General features: G+C 35.0%; 3 protein-coding genes and 2 pseudogenes across 13 annotated transcripts; 1 reads left to right on the plus strand and 4 right to left on the minus strand.

The window, feature by feature from the left end:
- Window positions 1-1,195: 1,195 nt before the first annotated feature.
- On the minus strand, window positions 1,196-12,140 carry LOC137734085 (uncharacterized). 9 transcript variants are annotated; one of them, XR_015964581.1, is made up of 4 exons: window positions 11,893-12,139; window positions 11,595-11,672; window positions 9,680-11,364; window positions 8,488-9,540 (listed from the first exon to the last, which is right to left on the minus strand). XR_015964581.1 is itself a non-coding variant. In XM_088697732.1 (4 exons), the coding sequence occupies exons 1-3, from the start codon at window positions 12,049-12,051 to the stop codon at window positions 9,722-9,724; spliced, it is 315 nt and encodes a 104-aa protein (XP_088553858.1). In that variant the 5' UTR covers window positions 12,052-12,140; the 3' UTR covers window positions 8,488-9,535; window positions 9,680-9,721. The 9 variants fall into 9 exon arrangements, 6 of the variants coding, with proteins under 6 accessions (XP_088553860.1, XP_068329460.2, XP_088553858.1 ...); XR_015964582.1 differs by having other exon boundaries at window positions 8,488-9,535; window positions 9,680-9,806; window positions 11,893-12,138; XR_011068562.2 differs by having other exon boundaries at window positions 9,680-9,806; window positions 11,893-12,137.
- LOC148695489 (rust resistance kinase Lr10 pseudogene) lies at window positions 6,445-7,205 on the minus strand (annotated as a pseudogene).
- A 1,996-nt stretch (window positions 12,141-14,136) lies between the features above and the next one.
- On the minus strand, window positions 14,137-15,563 carry LOC148695490 (rust resistance kinase Lr10 pseudogene; annotated as a pseudogene). The gene is made up of 2 exons (XR_015964580.1): window positions 15,535-15,563; window positions 14,137-15,435 (listed from the first exon to the last, which is right to left on the minus strand). The product of XR_015964580.1 is annotated as a rust resistance kinase Lr10 pseudogene (transcript).
- Window positions 15,482-16,525, minus strand: LOC148695491 (uncharacterized). The gene is made up of 2 exons (XM_088697199.1): window positions 15,724-16,525; window positions 15,482-15,564 (listed from the first exon to the last, which is right to left on the minus strand). Exons 1-2 carry the CDS (start codon window positions 16,454-16,456, stop codon window positions 15,482-15,484), a joined length of 816 nt encoding a protein of 271 aa, XP_088553325.1. The 5' UTR covers window positions 16,457-16,525.
- Window positions 16,526-17,990: 1,465 nt separating this feature from the next.
- LOC137734087 (rust resistance kinase Lr10-like) lies at window positions 17,991-20,308 on the plus strand. 2 transcript variants are annotated; one of them, XM_088697728.1, is made up of 3 exons: window positions 17,991-18,690; window positions 18,874-18,900; window positions 18,990-20,308. In XM_088697728.1, the coding sequence occupies exons 1-3, from the start codon at window positions 18,033-18,035 to the stop codon at window positions 20,099-20,101; spliced, it is 1,797 nt and encodes a 598-aa protein (XP_088553854.1). In that variant the 5' UTR covers window positions 17,991-18,032; the 3' UTR covers window positions 20,102-20,308. The 2 variants fall into 2 exon arrangements, with proteins under 2 accessions (XP_088553854.1, XP_088553855.1); XM_088697729.1 differs by lacking the exon at window positions 18,874-18,900 and having other exon boundaries at window positions 18,020-18,715; window positions 18,985-20,231.
- Window positions 20,309-27,882: the final 7,574 nt, after the last annotated feature.

Consider the following 27,882-nt stretch of genomic DNA (forward strand, 5'->3'; position numbering starts at 1 on the left):
TCTGAAGTATTGAGCAGCTCCATGTGCAGGAGGTGGAATTTGCCCATGTGTCCCGTCATTGCAACGGAGTAGCCTTAACATCCTGAACGACATCACAAGGGTACTCATTGAAAATATGTACTTTGAGACAAGGACTCTCCAAATATCATTCAAGATGTTTTTCTACAAGATCTTGAGTATATTCCTTCTAAGTTCCTATTATCATTTCCACTCGATAAAAAAATAAAAATTTCTTAAATGAACTGATGAAGATACTCAACAAAAGAAAATTGAAGCAATAATCCCTGAACTCAAAACTCGTGAGTATTAATTTCTAAACTTACTACAATGTGGAACAATAATCATTTTAGCAGTCCCTCTAAACCCTCTATTTTGAATGGAAGTTCTAACATAGTTAGCAAAAAGAATCATTGCTTCACGTCACCTCACGGATTGTTAGTTTAGGAACTAAAACTCTGATTAAGCTAAAGTTTAGGGACCATTGCTTCAGTTACCTCACTGAACAAAATCATCCCAAAAATTCAAAACTTTATTCAGAAACCACTATAAAAATTTGATTAGGAGTTCAATACCAAGACGAACAATTCATCTATAAAGTTTAAGGGAAATGATTTTCACACACAATTTTTCTTCCATTGCACAACTATGTTTATTTCTAACTGTAGAATCAATGGACATTCTAACCGTAGAATCAATGAACATAAATAAACCGACTGCGCAGAAGGACACGAGAGTATGAAAATCGTTTCCCAAGTTTAATCATTTTACAGAAACCCACTCCCACCCAAACACAGGACATGTATATCACTACATCTAATACAACCATAGCACCTGTAACACATCAAATTCATAAGGATCAACTACGTTTAGTCAAAACTATCCAAAACTTAGAGGGCTTAAAACGTTTTATTACATATGAAACAATTAGGCAGTTCGTCAATATTAATTCCAGCAGAAAATAAGCAAATCAACCAAAAGCAAACAAACCAATCACTAAGAAACAGTATGCGATGCAAGCTGCATTTTGAATGAGATCCTATTTCCGTTACCTGCAGCATAACATATATAAGTTTCATCATAAATGTGGAACTTTATGAACCAAAGTAAGCCACGAACACAATACGAGCAGAAAATGACACTCTCAACAGAATCAATGGAACTGAGTAAAAACAATCACATAAAAGACAGGAAGATAATAGAAAATCCAAGTCATCCCATTAATGTTTAAGAAAAGATGCCACGAAGAACACCGATACTCAACGCAGAGCGATTCTCACAGAAGTTATATACACTGTTATTATTCATGTTTACTTCCAAAGGAAAAGCTTTCAAGTACTGCCAAAGTGCCCATCACCATTTCAGCTTTTAATGTGTCCCATCAGCCTTCTGCAAAAGAGAAACGACCGTGTATGTGGAATTGAAATAATGAATGAAATCCAGTCATACTATAGGAAGAATGTCTTAGAAGTAATAACTGATTAAAATTAGAATAAACCAGTCAAAACTCATCACTGCCACAAGTATCTGGTTGAAGTGTCTCTATTTAAAAAAAAAAAAAAAAAAAAGCATTCTACTATAGCGTTTGCGGTTAAAATTTCGTGATAGATGTAACAACAAAATATTCTACCACATCAAGTGAAAAGGACATGTGGTATAATTTGTTAGTATTCAAGCAGAATCGCTAGGCCATCAAACAGGCCACATAGGTTTATGCAAAGGGCTGTCTCCCAAGGATACTCTACACTTTGTAAGAAAACAAATGATCTAGTTTTCAAAAAAATGCAGACTTTTCACCATAAACCTATGTTCCGTTTTTACCCTTGAGGTCATCTGTAAGACTAAGATAGAACCCAAGAGCCAACAATTCTCTCTCATTCATCTCGAATAAGCAACAAATTTGAAGTTATAGAAAGCGCTTGTTGAAGGAGCTGCAATCTATCTTTCTTTTTATTATTCTTTTTTTTAATGGTTGAACCCATTCATAAATAAGCAACTAATGCAGAGAAACATGTAGCTTCCCCTGATGGACGCCATGTACCTCAATAATGACATTTTAAGAGCAGATTGCAGGAAACCTCGATGATAAGTATAGACGTTCTCACTAGTAAGCCTAAGTCTCAAAGTTGGTTCAGAAAAAAAGATTGACAAAACTGTGATGTGAAGGCTAATTAAGCAGTGAAATGTAGGCCATGGTCATCCGTGCCAACGGGCCAAGGAGACCAAAGACAACATTGAAAGGCTTGATAAGCTAGTTAGTCTATTCTAGACAACCAGGTGATACTATTCAATTAAACCTCAAGCCGGCATAAATTAATACCACTCCTCCAATCCCAACCTCATCATTTTGATCACTCAGACGGAATTCTCTCTTATTATGCATTTACTCAATACCCTGTCCTTTCCTCCAGTAATTTCTGAGTACATTATATTATAATGCTAACTCGAGTGATCAAACATCGCGAAGCTACGCCTCACTTTCAGCAATTGAACACATTCCAAATGTCAATTTTATATGTGTGTGTGTGTGTGTGTGTTCTTGCTTACTAAAATGCACAATTCACTACGACATACAGCAACAACAGTTTTCTACTATCTCGTAATTACGCAGACACCACAAGAAATCACAGGTCTCTGTAAATTTGTGCCAGTCTCATTCGGCACAGTGTAAAATCCACACACAGACACAGAAACACACATATCCTCAATAAAGAATTAATCCGCACCTTATCAGCATTTTCTTTCGCTTTCTCGGCCTTTTCCTTCTCAGCCTTCTGCTTCTCCAATCTCTCCCTCTCCTTTCTCTTCACAAATTATTACCAAAAAAAAAAGAAAAAAAAAAAACAGAACAAGTTGATTCGATTACAGAAATTCAATAAATTCAAAATATAATTTTTTTGATCGGACAAAACATAATAATAACCTAAACACAGATTCAAATCTGATTGAAAAATTAGTATTATAAAACAAAGTTTAAAAAAAAAAAAAAATTTAAAAGAGAAGAGAGAACTTGGGGTTGCGTACTTGGATGTAGACATTCTCGGCAGCGCGCTCCTCCTCGCTGAGGATTTTGCCGTTGCCTGAGCTCAAGTAGCGAGTGGCTCCCCGAGACGACTCCATGGAGCGAGTGATCAACGCTCGAGTTAGCACCGCCAGGCTCTGACCGGATCTCATTGCCGCCATCGCTTTTTGCTTTCTAGTTTGCTCGTTTGTCTGTTTCTACTGCTAATAGTAAATTAGTACCAGAGCAACTTATAATTATATAGGGTGCAGCCATATGGTTTTAAAAAATAATACAAATATGTGAAGCTTGATCTTATCGGTTAAGTTATCTTATCCGTTTAAGTGGATGGATCCATTATCAATGTTGAACAAATTATTAAAAGACAAGGATCAGCCGCCAATATCCGCAATTGGCATGAATTGAACAATCTGTACAATTAAATTCAAAATTTCTCATTTACAAGTAAAAAAAAAAAAAAAACTATTTTGGTTGTTTAATAAAATGTTGGAGCTGTGTTAGTTGTTTTTCCTGGGTCTTTTGACCCCCAATTTAACCCAAAAAAAAAGTGTTGGAGCTGCTACCCTCAACCAATAACAATTTGACAAGTGTTAAAGAAAATTGAAAAATTAAAGCTTGAAAAAACAACTAAAATATTGGTCAAGTTGTTATGAGGTGAGAGTAGGAACTCTTGCATTTTTTTTTAAGCAGCCAAGCTTTTGGAAAGAAAAATATCATTAAACTGTAGTACGGCGTAAAATAAACAATTGACCTCAAATACAATCAAACCCTCCATAAATTAAATAGTGTTTAGAACAAGAAAAATCTATTAATTTAGTGCATATTAAATAATCGATTAATTAATAGTTTTTTTTTTGTCAATAATTAATAGCTTATTAATTTATTAATGTATTCTTTATTGTCTTAGATGGAAAGGGATCCTCGGATCCCTTCCACCAAATTCACATAATCCGCAAATTTGAACCCTTGAAATTTGGAAGAGGATCCTCTCCTGAGCTCAGGATGAGGATCCTCCTGACGACGAAATCAAGACCGTTCAATTTTAATCCAACAACTTTAAGCAGGGGGTCCCCTAAAAAGTTATAATAATTGCAACTGTTGGATTAAAATTGAACGGCCCGGACTTCGTGGTCAAGAGGATCCCCATCCTATGCTCAGGAGAGGATCCTCTTCCTTGAAATTTGTTCCAACGGCTATAAACAAAAAGCCCCTTTAAAAGTTATAATAACTTTAGCCGTTTGATCAAATTTCAAAGGTCCGAATTTATGGATTTTGTGGAAATTAACACGTCGTTACTTAACGGTTAACTTAACAGATTTTTTAATGGATGTATGAAACTGAAAAGAAAATATAACTAAATGTATGAAATTAAAATGTTTTAAAGATGTTGTATGAGGTTGTAATTGACCCTATACTTGAGGGGGTTAAATGTAATTTACCCACAATTTTATGTATTTGTTTAAATGTGGAAATTTTATGAACTTATTTATTTTTGAGTGTGCTATCCACACACTTTTTTTTTTTTTTTTTTTTTTTTTTTTACTTCTCATATACTTCTTATTAATTTTTGTCCTTTGATTATTTTTAATTCAATTGATCTGACATCCGCAAATTAAGAAAATGTGTATGAAGTAAAAAAGTGTGTATGGGTAGCACATCCCACTTATTTTTTTCTAAAACTAGATTGTAAATTATTCGATGTAGTACATTATTCTATTTTATAAACATTTAACCAAGCCTAAGCTCTATTTAAATAAACAAAGACTATAGTAACATGAAATTATTAATTTATATATTACGTGAGACTTATATGACTATCTAAAATTATTATTAATTTGTGGAAGTTCTACTGTAGTTGGTTTATGGATGTTAGGTTATCAAACTTAACATTAACGTGAATGGAAACTGAATGTAGGTGGTATGTATTGTCAAATGTTTTATGCATGGGTAGTTAATGTAATTCTATTAGTTTGGACAATATATGCATAAAAGGTGAACTCTCAATTTTAATATTTTAAAAATCATTAGGCAGTTGTCGGGCAGTGAGGAGAGGCCTAACGCCTAGTGCCTCGAGGTCTAGTCGAGGCCTAAGTGGTGTTTTTAATATTAATTAAGTACATGTGTAAATATTAGAGTATTTTATATTAGTTTATAACATTTTATGAGTTAGTACCATTGTTCGGCCTTGTTTTCACATTTTAAAAAAGTTGGCTGTGGTTTTGTTTTTCCTGTGTACCATCATGTGCTCGACAGCTCGACGTTTTTGTTGTATGATTACGTAAGTGCATTCGAAGTATGTTAGACTGCCTCACTCGAAAGTTTGAAACCAATGGCTGGCTATATGCATCAATTATGCAAAAATATTTACTCAAAGTGTTTACAAGATAATTCATAACTAGCTTTGTTATGATCCTTGAATAAATAAGAAATGATGTAATTGAATTTATAAATATAAAATTTTGAGATTATTGTCAAAGCGATGTTTTCAAGTGGCACTCAAGGAACAAACAAAAAAAAAAAAAAAAAAAAAAAAAAGGATTTAACCTTGTTAATTTTAGTGAATAAACCTCATTTTTGTTGAGAGTGACCTTGCAAGTTGGTTGAGTTGGAATGATGAATTTTTAATGAATTTCTAGAAAGAAACAAATAATAAAAAATAAAAAAACCAACAACAACAACAACATTTGTTTCTTCCAAAAAAAAAAAGGCAATAATTCACCTTGATATCATGGGTTAAATTACGAATTAGCTACCGGTTTAGTGACAAGGCAAATAATAGAGCCACTTACCTAAAAGCATCTTTAAACGACTAGGCAAATGCCTAAGCAATTAAATTTGATGAGTCACATAAGCAAACTTGGCTCTAAGAGACTAGGCAACTGCCTTATGGAAAGTTTAGGCAAATCGGACTCCACCACCTTTTTATTTAAATAAAGAACACAACACATGCATATTTTCTAGTCATTTTCTTAAGAGGGGTGTCATCCACGTACTTTTATTAACTTTTATATTATCTCTCCCACATCCCTATAAATTTTGTCATTTGATCATTTTTAATTTATTTAATCTGACCGCCAAAGATTGAGAAGAATTTGTGGAAGGCAAAAATGGGTGTATGGATAGCACCACCCTTCCCTAATCAGTTGCCTTATCCCTTGAAGTCACATATAAGGCAAATATTGAAGACAAACAGTTACTTAACCCATCAAAGTGCACATTTGCCTCAATATTTTGGGTGGACCTGATGAGCAAATTTGTCGTATAATCCAGTTATATCTTATTATGTCTACAACATTAGTCAAAATTTTGACTAATACATATATATCAACTGGAAATACATCCGTTCGCATTACTTTCAACACATTAAAGACAAGAAGACGGCAAAACTATAACAAGTTAACTAAATATTTGGTAAACAACATATAATCATTTTCGCAGAGTTTTATACATGATACTTGCAATCATCAAATCTTATCATTTGAAGCAAATGGAAAGAGCCTGTGCTAGGTGTGCATCACCTTCCCGACAACGTCCATGTTAGCTTCGTGTTAGAGCACGTCAGATTCGGATTATTCTGAGGATCTCCTATCGGTATCTCTTGTGGAAACAGAATAGGCTTTGGAGGCATTTGCAGGCACTCAGCATCTCCTTCAAGCATCTCTATGACTTTGTTCATTGAAGGACGATCACCTGGTTTCATTTGTATACACCATAAGGCCGTTATAACCATCTTTTTTACTATCTTCTTTTCCTCTTCAGTGGCATCGCCCATCTCCAAATCTTGTCCTTCATTATATCGATCGTACACCCATGTTGGCAAGTAAAGTTGGCTCGAATGCTCTGCCAATGCGTTCAAATTTTTCCTTCTGCTTGCCATTTCCATTAGCAACATTCCGAAACTATAGACATCAGCCTTGTACGAGACACCTCCAATATTTTTGTAGAACAACTCAGGAGCCATATATCCCACTGTTCCTCTTGCACCCGTCAACGAGACAATGCTATCATCTGTTGGATATAATTTTGCGAGGCCAAAATCAGAAATCTTTGGGTTGAAATTCTCATCAAGAAGAATATTGTGAGGCTTGATATCGAAATGCAAAATTTGCACGTCGCAACCTTGATGTAGATATTCAATCCCTCGAGCTACTCCAAGAGAAATCTGATACATTTTCTCTTAACTTAAATGCGTAGTTCCTTCTTTATCGGTTTGTAGAAAGTCTTCTATAGCGCTATACATTGACAAATTCCTTCTCCGCCATTTCCAGGCCAAAAGCCAAATAACACGTGGAGCCCCAAACATCAACTTTACCATTACTAATCCTCCTGCTCGGGAATTTTAAATCAAAATTATAAGAAAACGTAAATCATATTACATACCAAATTCATGATATTTTCCATCGACGAAGAAGACTAAATAGCTTACCCATGCTGAAGACTATTCCCCATCGATATCCTGCAAGAAATATGATCAAAGCGAAAAAAATCAAAACACATGCTTCCGTATCTTACTCCCCCACTACTTCTTGCGTTAACATTTTCATAATTAACACGTTCAGAAAGTTCATCATATGATAGTATATATTCTATATAGCAAAATTGAAGGTTAAAAAAAAAAAAAAAAAAGAGAATACATTTATAACTCTAAATAATTTACAAACCTGTGAAGCGGCACGGATCTATTAGAGAGCCAAGAGAATACTGAAGCTCAAAGCCATACACCAGAGCATTGTGTATGTAACGGTAACAAGTCGCGTTTCGGTGAATTTCAGTCCAGGAAGCCATGGCCGTCCACCCTATTACTGCACCCCTCCTCCAAATCTGACGCAATTGTTGGGCCCACCGCGACATAACTATACGTTTTTAGTTGGGACAAAGAAGTAGTACTACCACTGCTTCTAGTAATATTCGTGCATGGAGCTGCATCCACGTACAGCGATGAGTTCACTGGACTAACACAGTTGAAGCAAGTTATAGCTCTTGAAATCCATACTCTATCACCATGGCCATCATAGTTATACACAATATACGGAGATTCACAACGTAATGAATCGGATGATAAAGAATGGAGAGGAATGGAGGAGCAATTCTTGTGATCAAAACCAGGATCTACAACTCGGATTGTGTTGTTGTCGTAGTTGATTGACTTTACGTAGTATCTTCCCGAGTTTAGGCGTAACACTGTCACGTTGTCCTCGCAAAACAGATTATGCATTGAGTGACCGCAATTCTTCGGGTCATCGCTGAGTCGAAAGGGGTAGCTTATGTTCTGGATATTGCCACAGGAACAAGGCGGACATGATGACGCTACAGCGTTAGAAGTTTCGCCCAATAAGCCAATTGCAAGAAACGCCACAACTACAAACCGAGCAGACAAGGCCCTTCCACTTTCCATGAAGAGAGAGCAAGCTATGGGCTCTCTCTCTCTCTCTCGAATCGGAGAGCCGACCTAGTTGCTTTTATGAGCAGATAAGGCCTTCCACGTTGGTTTTGATTAGCTCAAGGGACTCAAGTATGACACTCAGCAATTAACCCAATTATTAGGCAGAAATTCTCACCGAGATTCCGTTCTACAGAATTAATGTCAAAATTTCCGGCCCACTGCTGTTGAAGGACTTACAGGGCTTTTCGACTTTTCCTGCCTGCTCGTGAATGGCCTATGGAAGAAGAACAAAAAGTCAAGACAGCGTTGGTTGGACAAATATTTGGGAGGGCGTCATGATAGCTTAGTAATTTTTGGTTAGAGCAAATGAAATTAGTAATGTTAAGGAAATTAAATTTGAAGACTAAAATTGCAAACTAAATGATGTGTCACTAATAGAAATAAGCACGTCTAATAAACCAATTATCAACTTTCATGTCATTTAGTTTTTAAAGTTTAATCTTCAAATTGAGTCTCCCTAGCATTACTCAAATGAAGAAGACCGGCACTAAAAAAAGTAGCTAGTATATTTCTCAGAAGTTCATTTAATTATCTAAAAAGAAAGGGTTTTTGCCGTAATCAAAATATTGTTTTTATTTATTGTTGTACTTTTATACAAGAATATATCTAATATAAAGGGTCAAGGAATAAATTGGTTTCGAACTCGCTTACAAGAGGAATACCATTAAATTTAGACATATTTTGAACGTTAATCTGTTTGATTTGGACAAAGGGAATAGATGGTTATTTTAAATCAAATTAGTTTAATGCTGATTTATTTTAGATATATATAGTACCATAACTTAATCAAGGTTAGATTTATACTATCATACGTGAATACCCTTTTTTTTCTTCTGCTCAGAAATGAAGGAAATACTCATCTCTTCCTTTTGCATATTGTTAATAGCTTTCACCGAAGTGCTTGGGGAAACTCAGAATGGCTGCAAAGAATTGAAGTGCGGGGATCAAGGCCGGCCTATCCCTTTCCCTTTCATCCTCAAAGATAGACAACCAGATCATTGTGGCTATCTTGGGTTTGTCTTGTCATGCAATGAGAAACAAGAGACCGTTCTCGAGCTTCCAATTCCGGCCAACTTCTCTGTCAAAATCATTGATTATAAGTATCAGGAAGTCCATCTATATGATTCAGATAATTGATTGCTGGTAAAAGTTTCAGAAATCCTCAACATTTCAATCTCTCCTTTCCACTTCTCAAAAGAGTTTCTGAAGAAACTTACCTTATTCAACTGTTCTTTAGATCTTGAAAGACAACAGAATGTTTACGTTTTAAATGACCCCGCCTTACCAGCCCCGGCCAGCAAGTTTATGCGGTTAATCCCGACTACGAAATTGATAACCTGCAGTCTTGTACAAAGATGCGTAATGTTTTATCAGTTCCATCTTCGAGTGTTATAAAATGGTGTAAACCAAACTACACAGAATGTGAAGCAGGGGAAAGAGGTGTATGCTGAAGAGCAACGGGAACAAATGTGACATTCAATGTGTTTACTTGACAAAAGCAATTCAAAACTCATCACTGGCACAAGTATCTGGTTGAAGTAACTATAAGAATGAGTAGATATTCTTTGGTTGTTACATTACACAGACTTTAACATTAGGTGACACATAATCAATCCAACAGATACACTATCATCTCACAAATTGTAAAGGGAGTCAAGGACGAGAAAACATAATCAGACTCGTTCCAAGACTTCATCACTGCAGATTCAATGCAAGAATTGAAACAATAGCTTCCCCCAAAACAAGAACTGGAGAACAAGACATCATCAAGGCAGATTTTAGAATGCTCTATATTCATGAAAAATTTAAAGATGTACGAGTGAAAAATGTATTGTATGAGCTCATACATAACAGCTTTATCTCACATCCAGACACATATTAGAGAAACCTCATTACAGCATGGCTCATACATGAAAGTAAGCATAAACGGTGTATGGATACATTTCTATTTTAAAAAACAAATGCATTCCACTAGGGTCTGTCATTATCATCTACTCTAGCATTTGTGGTTAAAATTTCATGATAGATGCAACAACAAAATATTCTACCGTATCAAGTGAAAAGGACTTGTGATATAATTTGTCAGTACTCATACAGAATCGCTAGGCCATCAAACCAGCGACATAGGTTAACCCAAAGTGGAATGCAAAGGGCAGTCTCCCAAGGATACTCTACACTTCGTAAGAAGAACAATGATCTAGTTTTCACAAAAATGCAGGGACTTTTTACTATATACCTATGTTCCGTTTTTACCCTTGAGGCCATCTGTAAGACTAACCGAGAACCCAACAGCCAGGAGTTCTCTCTCATTCATCTAGAACAAACAACCAATTTGAAGCTACCGAAAGTGTTTGTTGAAAGAGCTGCAATCTATCTTTCTTTTTATTATTCTTTTCTTGGTGATTGAACCCATTCATAAATAAGCAACTAGATGCAGAGAAAAATATAGCTTTCCCTAAAGTACGCAATGTACCTCAAGAATGACTTTTTATGATGAGGTTGCAGGAAACCTCGATGATAAGTATAGATGTTCTCACTAGTAAGCCTAAGCCTTAAGGTTGGTTAAGAAAAACAGATTGACAAGCCTGTCATGTGAAGGCTAATTAAGCAGGTAAAACGTAGGCCATGGCCATCCGTGCCAATGGGCCAAGGAGACCAAAAATAAGACAGCATTGAAAAGCTTGATAAGCTAGACAGTCTATCCTAGACAACCAGATGATATTCTTCAATTAAACCTCAAACCGGTGTAAATTAATATCAGTCCTCCAATCTCAACCTCATCATTTTGAACACTCGGCACAATTCTCTCTTATTATCGTGTCCTTCCTCCGGTAATTTCTGTTTACATTAAATTGGAACGCTAACTCGAGTGATCAAACATCGGAAAACTATGCCCCACTTTCTGCAAATGAACACAATCCATGTCACTTACATGTGTGTGTTCTTGCTTACTAAAATGCACATTTCACTACAACATACAACAACAAAAGTTATCGACTATCTCGTAATTACGCAGTTACCGCACGAAATCACATATATCTGTAAATTTGCGCCAATCTCATTTGGGGCAGTGCAAAATCCAGACACAGACACACATATCCTCCATAAAGAATTAATCTGTAGATTCTGTACCTGATCAGCATTTTCTTTGGCTTTCTCGGCCTTTTCCTTCTCAGCTTTCTGCTTCTCCAATCCTTCCCTCTCCTTTCTCTTCACAAATTAAAAAAAAAAAAAAAAAAAAAAAAAAAAGAAGAAAAAAAAAAAGAACAAGTTGATTCAATTAGAAAAATTCACTGAATTCAACATATCATATTTGATCGGACAAAACATAATAACATAAACATTGATTCAAATCTGATTGAAAAATTAGTATCATAAAACAAATAAATAAGTAAAAAGAGACTAAGAGAGAGAGCTTGGGGTTGCGTACCTGGATGTAGACATTCTCGGCGGCGCGCTCCTCCTCGCTGAGGACTTTGCCTTTGCCTGCGCTCAAGTAGCGAGTGGCTCCCCGAGACGACTCCATGGAGCGAGTGATCAACGCTCGAGTTAGCACCGCCAGGCTCTGACTGGATCTCATTGCCGCCATCGCATTTTGCTTTCTAGTTTGTTCGTTTGTTTGTTTCTACTGCTAGTAGTAAATTAGTAACAGAGCGACTTATACTTACATAGGGTGCAGCTATATATATATATATATTAGCAAATGAGCACAATGTGGGAACTATTTTATTTTATTTTTTGTTTTTTTTATTAAGGAGTATGATTAATTTTTAAAATCTTAAAAAAGAATATGAGACGATGATGATGAGACAATTTCTCTTAATAAAGATATATTTTTTTCTTGTTACAGGGTAAAATAGGAAAAATAAAGCTATGTTTGTCATTTTCTCAAAAGGTTCATAATTATTGTTTTGTCATTCTTATGTGAACATGATATATAAAAAATGAAGATAAAATAAAAATATGTTTGTCATTTTGTCAAAAGATTGATAAAAAAAAAAATTTCTTAATAATAGTATAGATACACACACAAATATGTGAAGCTCGATCTTATCGGTTTAAGTGAGATGGATCCACTATCAATGTTGAACAAAATTATGAAAAATGGATCGGCCGTCCAAAATCTGCAATGGGCATGAATTGAACAATTTTTTTTTATCAATCCAACTTAGGATTTTGTATTTACAAATAAAAACAAATATTACTGAAAAAAAAAAATTAATAGTGTTTAGAACAAATAAAAAAAAAAGAAAAATCTATTAATTTAGTGCATATTAAATAATTAAATAATTAAATAATTTATACTTTATTAATTTATTAATGTATTCTTTATTGTCTCAGATATTATACATTGTATTCAAGTTTTCGATTCATGAACCAATAATTTATTTATTTGTTTATGCGGGTAAAATTCATGAATTTATTTGTTTATAGCTAAAACTAGATTGTACATTATTCCATTTTATGAATATTTAATCAAGCAAAAACATTATTTAAATAACAAAACCTATGGTAACATGAAATTATTAATTTATATATTACGTAACACTTATATGACCATCCAAAAATATTATTTAACCAAAATTATTAATTTGTCAAAGTTCTACTGTAGTTGGTTTGTGAATGTTAGGTTATCAAACATAACATTAATGTGAATGGAAATTGAATGTAGGTGGCATATATTGTCGAAATGTTTTATGTATGGGAAGTTTACGTAATTCTATTAGTTTAAACGATAAATGCATAAAGGGTGAACTGTCAATTTTAATGTTCTAAAATCTATTAGGTGGTAGTCGAGCTACGAGAAGGAGCCTAGCACCTAGAGGCTTAGGCGGGCTTAAGTGGTCTTTTTAATTTTAACTATAAAAATTATAAATATGAGAACATGTGTAAATTTTAGAGTATTTTATATTGGTTTTATAACATTTTTTAAGTCAATAACATTGTTCGGCCTTGTTTTCGCATTTTAAAAAAGTTGGCCGTGGTTTTGTATTCTGTGTACCATCATGTTTTCGACAGCTCGAGGTTTTTGTTGTAGGATTACGTAAGTACATTCGAGGTAGGTTAGATTGCTTGGTTTTTCACTTGAAAGTTTGAAACCAATGGCTGGCCATATGCATCAATTATGCAAAAATATTTTACTCGAAGTGTTTACATGACAATTCTTAACTAGCTTCGTTGCCATGCTTGCTTCGCTACGATTCACAAATAAATAAATGAAGTAATTGGGTCTATAAATATAAAATTTTGAGATTACTGTCAATGAGGTGTTTTTAGAAATTTTTTGAAGAGTGGTGATATCCACACACCCTTGTTAATTTTTATTTTACCTATCACACTCCCTTGTTAGTTTATATCCTTGATTTTCTTCAATTCATTTGATCAGACGGCAAAAAATTAAGAGATATGTGTGAAAGGCAAAAAAGAATGTGTGGGTAGCACCACCGTTCCCTAATCAGTTGTCTTATCCTTTGGAGTCACACTAGTTCTTCATAAGGCAAATATTGAAGGCAAACAGCAACATAACCCATCAAAGTACACATTCGTCTCAAAATTTGGGGTGGACCTGATGAGCAAATTTGTCGTGTCATCTAGTCATATCTCTTTGTGCAACATTAGTCACAATTTTGACTCATACATATATATCAACTTGAAATACATCTTTTCTAGCTCATTACTTTCAACACATTAAAGACAAGAAGGTAAAACTACAAGAAGTTAAGAACTAAATATTTGGTAAACAAGATAAAACAACATATAACAATTTTCGCAAAGTTTTATACATGATACTTGCAATCATCAAATCTTATCATTTGAAGCAAATGGAAAGAGCCTTTGCTAGTTGAGCATCACCTTCCCGACAACGTCCATGTTAGCTTCGTGTTAGAGCACGTCAGATTCGGATTATTCTGAGGATCGCCTATAGGTATCTCTTGTGGAAACAGAAAAGGCTTTGGAGGCATTTGCAGGCATTCAACATCTCCTTCAAGCATCTCTATGACTTTGTTCATTGAAGGACGATCACCTGGTTTCATTTGTATACACCATAAGGCCGTTATAACCATCTTTTTTACCATCTTCTTTTCCTCTTCAGTGGCATCGCTCATCTCCAAATCTGTTCCTTCATTATATCGATCGTATACCCATGTTGGCAAGTAAAGTTGGCTCGAATGCTCTGCCAACGCGTCCAAATTCTTCCTTCTGCTCGCCATTTCCATTAGCAACATTCCAAAACTATAGACATCAGCCTTGTACGAGACACCTCCAATATTTTTGTAGAACAACTCAGGAGCCATATATCCCATTGTTCCTCTTGCAGCAGTCAACGAGACAATGCTATTATCGGTTGGATATAATTTTGCGAGGCCAAAATCAGAAATCTTTGGGTTGAAATTCTCATCAAGAAGAATATTGTGAGGCTTAATATCGAAATGCAGAATTTGCATGTCGCAACCTTGATGTAGATATTCAATCCCTCGAGCTACTCCAAGAGAAATCTGATACATTTTCTCATAACTTAAATACGTAGTTCCTTCTTTCGAATAAACATATTTATCAAGAGACCCGTTAGGCATGAAGTCATAGACTAGACAACGGTTTGATCCCTCAACACAATAACCAACAAGTTGCACTACGTTAACATGGTGAATCCTCCCAATGGTAGCCACCTCGTTGACAAAATCTTGTCCATTAGCTTTAGACTTGCCCAACATCTTAATAGCTCCAAAACGACCACTGCGCAAATTTCCTTTAAATACACAGCCATAGCCGCCTTCACCCAGTTTATCCTTGAATCTGTTAGTCATCTTCTTAATGTCCGAGTAAGAATATCGTTTTGGGATAATACTGGTATCGCCTTGTAGAAAGTCTTCTATAGCGCTATACATTGACAAATTCCTTCTCCTCCATTTCAAGATCCAAATCCAAACAACACATGGAGCCCCAGACATCAACTTTCCCACTGCTACTGCTCCTGCTCGGGAATTTTAAAACAAAATCATAAGAAAACATAAATCATATTACATACCAAACTCACGATGTTTTCCATCGATGAAGAAGACAAATAGCTTACCAATGCTGATGATCACTAGTGGCCGATCTCCTGCGAGAAATATAATCAAAGTGAACAAAATCAAAAGACATGCTTCCAAATCTTTTCAAAGTGAACATAAATCATATGATGATACTATATATTCTTTTCAGCAAAATTAGAGTTTAAAAAAAAAGTGAAAGCATATATAACTCTAATTAATTCACAAACCTGCGCCGTACGGATCTGTTGGAGAATACTGGGGCGGATCTGTTGGAGAATACTGGGACGGATCTGTTGGAGAATACTGAAGCTCAAAGCCATACACCAGAGCATTGTGTATGTAACGGTAAGAAGTTGCGTTTCGGTGATTTTCAGTCCAGGAAGCCATGGACGTCCACCCTATACTGCACCCCTCCTCCAAATCTGACGCAATCATTGGGCCCACCGCGACATAGCTATAGGTTTTTAGTTGGGACAAAGTAGTACTACCACTCCTGGAAATATTTATGCATGGAGCTGTCTCCACGTACAGTGAGGAGTTCACTGGACTAGCACAATTCAAGAAAGTTATAGCTCTTGAAATCCATACTGTATACGGAGATCCAAAACTTATTGAATCGGATGATAAAGAATAGAGAGGAACGGAGGAGCAATTATTGTGATCAAAACCAGGATCCACAACTCGGATTGTGTTGTTATTGTAGTTGATTGACTTTACGTAGTATCTTCCCGAGTTAAAGCGTAACACTGTCACGTTGTCCTCGCAAAACAGATTATAAATTGATTCACTGCAATTCTTCGGGTCATCTTGGAGTCGAAAAGGGTAGCTTATGTTCTGAATATTGCCACAGGAAGAAGGCGGACAAGATGATGCCTTAGCGTTAGAAGTTTCACCCAATAAGGCAATTGCAAAAAACGTCACAACTACAAACCACGCAGACAAGGCCTTCCCACTTTCCATGAAGAGAAAGCAAGCTATGGGCTCTCTCTCTCTCTCTCTCTCTCTCTCTCTCTCTCTCTCTCTCTCTCTCTCTCTCTCTCTGAGCTGAAGGCCTTCCACGTTGGTTTTTATTAGCTCATGGGACTCATATATTGTAGAATTTTTCAGGTCCACGGGTGGATGGCCACTCTAGCAATATCGATATTGTCCTCATTTTACCACCTGCTCAATCCGTCAAGTATGAGGTTTTATCACAAAAGATCTCGGTTTTAATTAGAGTGGGGTAATTCTATTTAAATGCCTCTTTCTCCTTCATGGAGTCATGTCTGGACTCACCCATTGCGTGGCGTCAAAGGGGATCCACCCAATCACGTGTTAGTACGAGTTTATTCTCTGGCTCTGATATCATGTAGAATTTTTCAAGTAGACGGGCCGAGAGCTCACTACAACAACATCAATACTATCTCTACTTAATCACTTGCCCAATCCGTCAGGTGTAGAATTTTATCATAAAAGATCTTGATTTTAATTAAAGTAAAATAATTCTATTTAAATGGCTCCTTCTCCATTCCTCTGGATTCCGACATATATTACAATCAGCAATTTTCTCGCTCTTATTAGGCAAAAGTTTTCTGGCTCACCGCGATTCCATTCTACAAGATTAGTATCAAAATTTCGCCACTGTTGAAAGACTTTAATACATTCGACTTTTCCTGCTTGCCCATTAATGGTATGGAAGAAGAACAAAAAGTCAAGGGGTTTAACTTCGCTGCTGAAGAATTCAGCAGCACAATTGGGATTGGGTATAAGAAGCAACTGCTGTTGAATGGGAGGGCGTCACGTCAAGATTGCTCAGTAATTTGGGTTAGAGCAAACGAATCCGGATTTTTTTGTGAGGATTCTTAAAATTCGTAAATCGTGACGGTTTATCATATATTTTGTGGTCAGAAATCATTTTAAATTTTTTATTTAAAATTAAATATAAATAGTACTTGACGAAAACTGACCGTACGATGTATGATAAACGAACACGATTCATAGATCTTCAGAATCTTCACAAAGAGGATCAAAGAGGATTTTGTTGGAGAGCAAACGAAGACCGGCACTGAAAAAGTAGCTAGTATTTTTCTCTGAAGTTAAGTATCTAAAATATTGTTTTTTTATTATACATTTATACAACAACGTATTTATATTAAAAAGTGGGAGAATAAATTAGTTTTGAACTCGTTTACAAGAAGAATACCATTAAATTTAGACGTATTTCAACCGTTAAATTGTTTGATTTGGACAAAGGGGATAGATATTTATTTTAAGGAAACTTTAACGAAAAGCTCCCGGTACTGTTCACTTTAACAAAAAATCACATTTTTACACTAAAAAGTCAATTATTATACTATTCACTTTACCATTTATTTTGTCTTATCATTAAAACTCAAAGTTTTCAAGCATTTTTCATTAGTTTTTCTGTATTTGAAATCAAATTAGTTACTTCAATGTTGATTTATTTTAGTAAATGTCATATATATAGTACCATAACTTAATCAAGATTAGAGTTATAGTATCATACGCGAATACCATTTCTTTTCTCTGCGCAGAAATGAAGGAAATACTCATCTCTTCCTTTTGCGTATTGTTAATAGCTTTCTCCAAAGTGCTTGGGGAAACTCAGAATGGCTGCAAAGAATTGAAGTGCGGGGATCAAGGCCCGCCCGTCCGTTTCCCTTTCATCCTCAAAGATAGACATCCAGATCACTGTGGCTATCCTGGGTTTGTTGTGTCATGCAATGAGAAACAAGAGACGGTTCTCGAGCTTCCAATTCCGGCCAAATTCTCTGTCAAAATCATTGATTATAAGTATCAGGAAGTCCATCTATACGACTCAGATAATTGCTTGCTGGTAAAAGTTTCAGATATCCTCAACATTTCGATCTCTCCTTTCCACTTCTCAGAAGAGTTTCAGGACAACCTTGCCTTATTCAAATGTTCTTTAGGTCTTGAAAGACGACAGCACGTTCACGTTTTAAATGGCCCCTGCCTTACCAGCCCCGGCCATCACGTTTATGCCGTTGATCCCAACTACGAAATTGATAACCTGCAGTCTTGTACAAAGATACGTAATGTTCTATCAGTTCCATCTTCGGGTGTTCTGAAATGGTCTAAACCACACTGCACAGAATGTGAAGCGGGGGGAAAGAGGTGTATAGTGAAGAACAACGGGAACAAAAGCGAAATTGAATGTGTTAACCTGACAAAAAGTAAGATTAACACTACATATTCTGCTTGACATATATTCTGTTCAAAAGCAAAAGCATTTTTAAAATAATGATTAATACTCTCTGCTGGGGAACAGGATGAACTGAACCACTAGTATTAATTATGTACCAATATTTTCACAATTTCATGACTAACAACATGCTTTTTCAAATTATCCTTTGCAGGTGAAGCAAACAAACTAGTGGCTACCAGTGAGTCACCTAACTGATCTTCTGATTTGTAACATTTCATGTCCAACACATACTGAGGATAGATGCTTAACTTTTGGGATTTCTTGTAGGTGCAACCTTGGGTTCATTCGCCTTCTTCCTACTAGTCGTTGCAGTTTATCAGGTCCATTACTATGATACAAAGGAAAAAGAAAATGAAATTAAGATTAGAAGATTTTTACAAGATTACAAAGCTCACAAACCAAGCAGGTATTCCTACGCAGATATTAAGAGGATCACAAACCAATTCCACGACAAGTTAGGCCAAGGAGCCTATGGAACTGTTTTTAAAGGAAAGCTTTCTTCTGAATGCTTTGTTGCTGTAAAAGTTATCAATAGTTCCAATGGAAATGGGGAAGATTTCGTAAATGAAGTTGGAACGATGGGACGTATCCACCACGTCAATGTGGTTCGCTTGGTTGGTTTCTGTGCTGATGGATTTAACAGAGCTCTTGTTTATGAGTTCTTCGCCAATGGTTCACTGCATGATTTCATTTCATCGGCAGACAATAACAATCGTTTTCTCGGTTGGGACAAGTTGCAAGATATTGCTCTAGCTGTAGCCAAGGGAGTTCAATATCTTCATCAGGGATGTGATCAACGAATCCTCCATTTCGACATCAAACCTCATAATGTATTGTTAGACGATAATTTCACTCCAAAAATTTCTGATTTTGGTATGGCCAAGTTGTGTTCTAAGGATCAAAGCATAGTGTCCATGACTACAGCTAGAGGGACAATGGGATACATTGCACCTGAAGTGTTCTCTAGGAACTTTGGAAATGTGTCCTATAAGTCGGACGTCTATAGTTTTGGGATGCTGCTCCTTGAGATGGTAGGGGGAAGGAAGAACATTGATTCAACCTCCGAAAACACAAATGAAATTTACTATCCAGAATGGATCTATAATCTTCTAGAAGAAGGAGACGACCTACGAATCCATCTTGGGGAGGAAGGAGATGGTAAAGCTCCAAAGAAACTTGCAATTGTAGGGCTCTGGTGCATCCAGTGGCACCCAGCGGGTCGTCCTTCCATGAACAAGGTTGTTCAGATGTTGGAAGGAGGAGAAAACTTAACCATGCCTCCCAATCCTTTTGCTTCTACAGGTCCTGCACGAAAAAATGCAACTGCGCCTGCGAGAAATCTAAACATTCAGTTAGAAGCTATTGCTGAATTAGAGTAACATATCTACTTTGATATATAGAGAGTTATGTGTGCACACACTTAAGTATGTAACTAAGAACTATTGAGAAGTGTAACCATTGTACACCTAATTAAAGTACATTCAAGGTGCGTGTGTGACCACGTAAGTACATTCAAGGTGTGTTGGATTGCTTAGTTTTTCACTTGAAACCAATGGCTGGCCAAAATGCATCACCTTTCTACAAAACTTCGATGCAAAAATCATTACTCAAGTTTTTACACCACAGTTCTTAACTAGCTTCCATAGACATTGTTGTCATGCTTGCTTGGTTATGATCCTTGAAAGTTTCTAGGTTCTCAGATCCAATTCAAACTATCCGTTTTGCCAAATTTTTCTTTATTCAATATTTTTAAATGTTGAGAGAGCGATAATTGCGCGACGTGGTGGATTTGGAATGATGAAATATCAGCGGGAATTCCTTCTTTTTTTTTTCTTTTTTTTTTTTAACGCAATAATTCACTTTAGAATGAGTTATGGGCACGATTGTTTGGGTTCTTTAAGGGTGCGTTTGTTTGCACTCGTTAGCCTTCACCAAACTAGACAGGATTACAAAGTAAGACTTCTCTCTTTGTCCTAATTGTGTGAAAATTGCATTATTCCAACTTAGAACCTACCACTCTTGTTCCTTAAAGACTTAAAAAGTAAACTGTACGATTTTTCCTCTATTTAAGGTCATGTGTCAATGAGTACCCCACCATTTAGACATACCTTTTTCTAATTGTTAGATTTTTTTTGCTACTTTTAAATGAATGTCTCACGCTATAACTTCAAGACGTTCTTCAAATCAATGTAACACATCAATCAGGATCCCCACATATATAAATAGTTGAATTTTCAAACTTGTTGAAATTTGATTAGTTCAACTTTCTCATCTTTGGAAATTTCTATGGAAGAATAATCCTCCGGATGCCAAAAAATCAACTTATATTGTATGCGTGTTGACCATTGGATATCCTAGATCCATGAAGTTTCTTGATTCACCAAGCACCCATACACGTCCAACTACATCCCAAACTATTGTGTTTAGATTCATATAGTTTGGTTGTAGAATTCATACCGCATGTAGAAATATGACTCCCTAAATTAATCAGTTGTTTACAACATATAGGGTTAAAAGTAATCTGCTTTTCCCTTGCTGTTTTTTGTTTGCTTGTCTCGTATTTTATTTTACTTTTTTATTAGTGTGACGAAATGTATGCCAAAACAACGAGAAATCAAACTATTCTATTTCTGTAAAAATACTCAAATATTAATGAAACAACCGAAGACTCATATATAACCAAAACATTGCTTTTACAGAAAAAGGTATTTGGGTCGATTAAAATGACTTTTTGGCTACATATGATTTTTTTTTTCTTCTAAAAACTGATATTTTTAAACTTACGGGTAGATTTTTTGCTATATTTGATAAATACTTGCTTACAAAAATCAACCCATAATTTTAAAAAAATATCAGTTTTTATAAAAATAAAATATCATATGTAGCCAAAAAGTCGTTTCAAACGACACAAATTCCTTTTGTGTGAAATGGTTGTATTTGTTTAAATATGAAAATTTTCTTTCATCTGTGTTTAAGTTATCTCATACTATGGTGATATTTGGTTGTCCCCCCAAACCTCTTACAACATTAGTTAGACGTTGAAGTGTCATTGAATTGGTTCAAATCAATATAAATTTATGGGACGCAAGGAATTACGTAACGGAGGAAATCTTAATCTGGTGTATGATCTCTAGATCGGCCACTTACACAAATCCCCCTTGTAATTTGTATCACCAAGGCCCACACTCTAGTCGAAAAAAAGTGTACGGTGTCGTAAGTCATACGCAAGAATTTCATGTCGCTTACAAAGTAAGATTTCTCCATTTGTCCTAATTGTGTGAAAATTGCATTATTCCAACTTAAAACCTGCCACTCTTGTTCCTTAAAGACTTAAAAAGTAAACTGTATGATTTTTCCTCTATTTAAGGTCATGTGTCAATGAGTACCCCACCATTTAGAGAAACCTTTTTTTAATTGTTAGATTTTTTTGCTAATTTTAAATGAATGTCTCACTCCATAACTTCAAGACATTCTTCAAATCAACGTAACACATCAATCAGGATCCCCACATATATAAATAGTTGATTTTCAAACTTGTTGAAATTTGATTAGTTCAACTTTCTCAACTTTGGAAATTTCTATGGAAGAATAATCCTCCAGTTGCCAAAAAATCAACTTATATTGTATGCGTGTTGACCATTGGATATCCTAGATCCATGAAGTTTCTTGATTCACCAAGCACCCATGCACGTCCAACTACATCCCAAACTATTGTGTTTAGATTCATATTGTTTCATCTGACTAACATTCAAAGGATTATATGAGCTCACACATAACAGTTTTATCTTATATACAGACATATACTAGAGAAACCTCGTTATAGCATGGCTCATACATAAAAGTAACGGTAAATGATATTACATGCATACATCTATATTTTAAAAAACAAATGCATTCTACTCTAGCGATTGCGGTTAAAATTTCACCACAAACCTATGTTCCGTTTTTACCCTTGAGGTCATCTGTAAGATTAACATAGAACCCAAGAGCCAGCACTTCTCCCTCATTCATCTAGAAGAAGCAACCAATTCGAAGTGATCAAAAGCGCTTGTTGAAAGAGCTGCAATCTATCTTTCTTTTTAATATTCTATTTTTGGTGATTGAACCCATTCATAAATAAGCAACTAGATGCAGAGAAAAATGTAGCTTTCCCTAATGGACGCCATGTACCTCAATAGTGACATTTTAAGATCAAATTGCAGAAAACCTCGATGATAAGTATAGATCTTCTCACTAGTAACCCGATTGTGGTTGCAGGTTACGTTCTTAAAAATATAGTTTGGTTGTAGAATTCATACCGCATGTAGAAATATGACTCCCTAAATTAATCAGTTGTTTACAACATATAGGGTTAAAAGTAATCTGCTTTTCCCTTGCTGTTTTTTGTTTGCTTGTCTCGTATTTTATTTTACTTTTTTATTTGTGTGACGAAATGTATGCCAAAACAACGAGAAATCAAACTATTCTATTTCTGTAAAAATACTCAAATATTAATGAAACAACCGAAGACTCATATATAACCAAAACATTGCTTTTACACTAAAAGGTATTTGGGTCGATTGAAATGACTTTTTGGCTACATATGATTTTTTTTTTCTTTCTAAAAACTGATATTTTTAAACTTACGGGTAGATTTTTTGCTATATTTGATAAATACTTGCTCACAAAAATCAACCCATAATTTTAAAAAATATCAGTTTTTATAAAAATAAAATATCATATGTAGCCAAAAAGTCATTTCAAACAACACAAATTCCTTTTGTGTGAAATGGTTGTATTTGTTTAAATATGAAAATTTTCTTTCATCTGTGTCTAAGTTATCTCATACTATGGTGATATTTGATTGTCCCCCCAAACCTCTTACGACATTAGTTAGACGTTGAAGTGTCATTGAATTGGTTCAAATCAATATGAATTTATGGGACACATGGAATTACGTAACGGAGGAAATCTTAATCTGGTGTATGACCTCTAGATTGGCCACTTACACAAATCCCCCTTGTAATTTGTATCACCAAGGCCCACACTCTAGTAGAAAAAAAGTGTACGGTATCGTAAGGCATACGCAAGAATTTCTTGTCGCTTACAAAGTAAGACTTCTCCCTTTGTCCTAATTGTGTGAAAATTGCATTATTCCAACTTAGAACATGCCACTCTTGTTCCTTAAAGACTTAAAAAGTAAACTGTATGATTTTTCCTCTATTTAAGGTCATGTGTCAATGAGTACCCCACCATTTAGACAACCCTTTTTTCTAATTGTTAGATTTTTTTGCTAATTTTAAATGAATGTCTCACTCCATAACTTCAAGACGTTCTTCAAATCAACGTAACACATCAATCAGGATCCCCACATATATAAATAGTTGATTTTTCAAACTTGTTGAAATTTGATTAGTTCAACTTTCTCATCTTTGGAAATTTCTATGGAAGAATAATCCTCCGGATGCCAAAAAAATCAACTTATATTGTATGCGTGTTGACCATTGGATATCCTAGATCCATGAAGTTTCTTGATTCACCAGGCACCCATGCACGTCCAACTACATCCCAAACTATTGTGTTTAGATTCATATTGTTTCATCTGACTAACATTCAAAGGATTATATGAGCTCACACATAACAGTTTTATCTTATATACAGACATATACTAGAGAAACCTCGTTATAGCATGGCTCATACATAAAAGTAACGGTAAATGATATTACATGCATACATCTATATTTTAAAAAACAAATGCATTCTACTCTAGCGATTGCGGTTAAAATTTCGTGATAGATGCAACAACAAAATATTCTACCACATCAAGTGAAAAGGACATGTGGTGCAATTTGTTAGGATTCAAGCAGAATCGCTAGGCCATCATACAAGCCACATAGGTTTATGCAAAGGGCTGATTCCCAAGGATACTCTACACTTTGTAAGAAAACAAATGATCTAGTTTTCAAAAAAATGCAGACTTTTCACGATAAACCTATGTTCCGTTTTTACCCTTGAGGTCATCTGTAAGATTAACATAGAACCCAAGAGCCATCAATTCTCTCTCATTCATCTAGAAGAAGCAACCAATTCGAAGTGATCAAAAGCGCTTGTTGAAAGAGCTGCAATCTATCTTTCTTTTTAATATTCTATTTTTGGTGATTGAACCCATTCATAAATAAGCAACTAGATGCAGAGAAAAATGTAGCTTTCCCTAATGGACGCCATGTACCTCAATAGTGACATTTTAAGATCAGATTGCAGAAAACCTCGATGATAAGTATAGACCTTCTCACTAGTAACCCGATTGTGGTTGCGGGTTACGTTCTTAAAAATATAGTTTGGTTGTAGAATTCATACCGCATGTAGAAATATGACTCCCTAAATTAATCAGTTGTTTACAACATATAGGGTTAAAAGTAATATGCTTTTCCCTTGCTGTTTTTTGTTTGATTGTCTCGTATTTTATTTTACTTTTTTATTAGTGTGACGAAATGTATGCCAAAACAACGAGAAATCAAACTATTCTATTTCTGTAAAAATACTCAAATATTAATGAAACAACCGAAGACTCATATATAACCAAAACATTGCTTTTACACTAAAAGGTATTTGGGTCGATTGAAATGACTTTTTGGCTACATATGATTTTTTTTTTTTCCTTCTAAAAACTGATATTTTTAAACTTACGGGTAGATTTTTTGCTATATTTGATAAATACTTGCTCACAAAAATCAACCCATAATTTTAAAAAATATCAGTTTTTATAAAAATAAAATATCATATGTAGCCAAAAAGTCGTTTCAAACGACACAAATTCCTTTTGTGTGAAATGGTTGTATTTGTTTAAATATGAAAATTTTCTTTCATCTGTGTTTAAGTTATCTCATATTATGGTGATATTTGATTGTCCCCCCAAACCTCTTACGACATTCGTTAGACGTTGAAGTGTCATTGAATTGGTTCAAATCAATATGAATTTATGGGACACATGGAATTACGTAACGGAGGAAGTCTTAATCTGGTGTATGACCTCTAGATTGGCCACTTACACAAATCCCCCTTGTAATTTGTATCACCAAGGCCCACACTCTAGTAGAAAAAAAGTGTACGGTATCGTAAGTCATACGCAAGAATTTCTTGTCGCTTACAAAGTAAGACTTCTCCCTTTGTCCTAATTGTGTGAAAATTGCATTTTTCCAACTTAGAACATGCCACTCTTGTTCCTTAAAGACTTAAAAAGTAAACTGTATGATTTTTCCTCTATTTAAGGTCATGTGTCAATGAGTACCCCACCATTTAGACAACCCTTTTTTCTAATTGTTAGATTTTTTTGCTAATTTTAAATGAATGTCTCACTCCATAACTTCAAGACGTTCTTCAAATCAACGTAACACATCAATCAGGATCCCCACATATATAAATAGTTGATTTTTCAAACTTGTTGAAATTTGATTAGTTCAACTTTCTCATCTTTGGAAATTTCTATGGAAGAATAATCCTCCGGATGCCAAAAAAATCAACTTATATTGTATGCGTGTTGACCATTGGATATCCTAGATCCATGAAGTTTCTTGATTCACCAGGCACCCATGCACGTCCAACTACATCCCAAACTATTGTGTTTAGATTCATATTGTTTCATCTGACTAACATTCAAAGGATTATATGAGCTCACACATAACAGTTTTATCTTATATACAGACATATACTAGAGAAACCTCGTTATAGCATGGCTCATACATAAAAGTAACGGTAAATGATATTACATGCATACATCTATATTTTAAAAAAACAAATGCATTCTACTCTAGCGATTGCGGTTAAAATTTCGTGATAGATGCAACAACAAAATATTCTACCACATCAAGTGAAAAGGACATGTGGTGCAATTTGTTAGGATTCAAGCAGAATCGCTAGGCCATCATACAAGCCACATAGGTTTATGCAAAGGGCTGATTCCCAAGGATACTCTACACTTTGTAAGAAAACAAATGATCTAGTTTTCAAAAAAATGCAGACTTTTCACGATAAACCTATGTTCCGTTTTTACCCTTGAGGTCATCTGTAAGATTAACATAGAACCCAAGAGCCATCAATTCTCTCTCATTCATCTAGAAGAAGCAACCAATTCGAAGTGATCAAAAGCGCTTGTTGAAAGAGCTGCAATCTATCTTTCTTTTTAATATTCTATTTTTGGTGATTGAACCCATTCATAAATAAGCAACTAGATGTAGAGAAAAATGTAGCTTTCCCTAATGGACGCCATGTACCTCAATAGTGACATTTTAAGATCAGACTGAGGATTTTGCCTTTGCCTCCGCTCAAGTAGCGAGTGGCTCCCCGAGACGACTCCATGGAGCGAGTGATCAACGCTCGAGTTAGCACCGCCAGGCTCTGACCGGATCTCGTTGCCGCCATCGCTTTTGCTTTCTTGTTTGTTCGTTTGTTTGTTTCTACTGCTAACAGTAAATTAGTAACAGAGCAACTTATACTTATATAGGGTGCAGCTATATGGTTTAAAAAAAAAATTGATACAAATATGTGAAGCTTGATCTTATCGGTTAAGTGAGATGGATCCATTATCAACGTTAAACAAATTATTAAAACAAAAGGATCAGCCACCAAAATCTGCAATTGGAATGAATTGAAGAATTTTTTCTGAACAATCGAATATAAAATTTCTCATTTACAAGTATAAAAAAACAAAGCTTGACTGCTTAAAAAAATGTTAGAGCCACAATGAATTAAACAATTGACCTCAAATACAATCAAACCCTCCTTAAATTATATAGTGTTTAGAACAAAAAAAAAAAAAAATCTATAATTTAGTGCATATTAAATAATCGATTAATTAATAGTTTTTTTCTTCCTGTCAATAATTGATAGCTTATTAATTTATTAATGTGTTCTTTATTGTCTTAGATATTGTACATTGTATTCAATTTTTCGTTTTGCAAACATTTGTTTAAGTGTGAAAATTTTATGTACTTATTTTGAAATGTGTTATTCAAACTTTTTTTTTTTTTTTTTAATTCTCACACATCTTTTGATAATTTCTGTCTTTTTATCTTCTCTAATTCAATTGATTCGACGATCGTAAATTAAGAGGATATGTATGAAGTAAAAAGGAATGTGTAGATAACACATTTCACTTATTTTTTGCTAAAACTAGATTGTACAT

The sequence above is a fragment of the Pyrus communis genome, chromosome 7 (assembly GCF_041283825.1).
Source record: "Pyrus communis isolate YQ-2024b chromosome 7, ASM4128382v1, whole genome shotgun sequence".
NCBI lineage: Eukaryota > Viridiplantae > Streptophyta > Magnoliopsida > Rosales > Rosaceae > Pyrus > Pyrus communis.

What these genes read in the sequence shown, in the direction of transcription:
- LOC137734085 (XM_088697731.1), bottom strand. Translation starts at nt 12,051, where the DNA reads ATGGCGGCAATGAGATCCAGTCAGAGCCTGGCGGTGCTAACTCGAGCG. An exon ending in CCGAGAATGTCTACATCCAG is followed by an intron (nt 11,673 to 11,892) that starts GTACGCAACCCC and finishes TAATTTGTGAAG; the next exon opens with AGAAAGGAGAGGGAAGGATT. An exon ending in CCAAAGAAAATGCTGATCAG is followed by an intron (nt 8,677 to 11,594) that starts GTACAGAATCTA and finishes CTTCTTCCATAG; the next exon opens with GCCATTCACGAGCAGGCAGG.
- LOC148695491 (XM_088697199.1), bottom strand. Translation starts at nt 16,456, where the DNA reads ATGGAAAGTGGGAAGGCCTTGTCTGCGTGGTTTGTAGTTGTGACGTTT. An exon ending in AACAGATCCGTACGGCGCAG is followed by an intron (nt 15,565 to 15,723) that starts GTTTGTGAATTA and finishes TATTTCTCGCAG; the next exon opens with GAGATCGGCCACTAGTGATC.
- LOC137734087 (XM_088697729.1), top strand. Translation starts at nt 18,033, where the DNA reads ATGAAGGAAATACTCATCTCTTCCTTTTGCGTATTGTTAATAGCTTTC. An exon ending in ATTAACACTACATATTCTGC is followed by an intron (nt 18,716 to 18,984) that starts TTGACATATATT and finishes TTTGGGATTTCT; the next exon opens with TGTAGGTGCAACCTTGGGTT.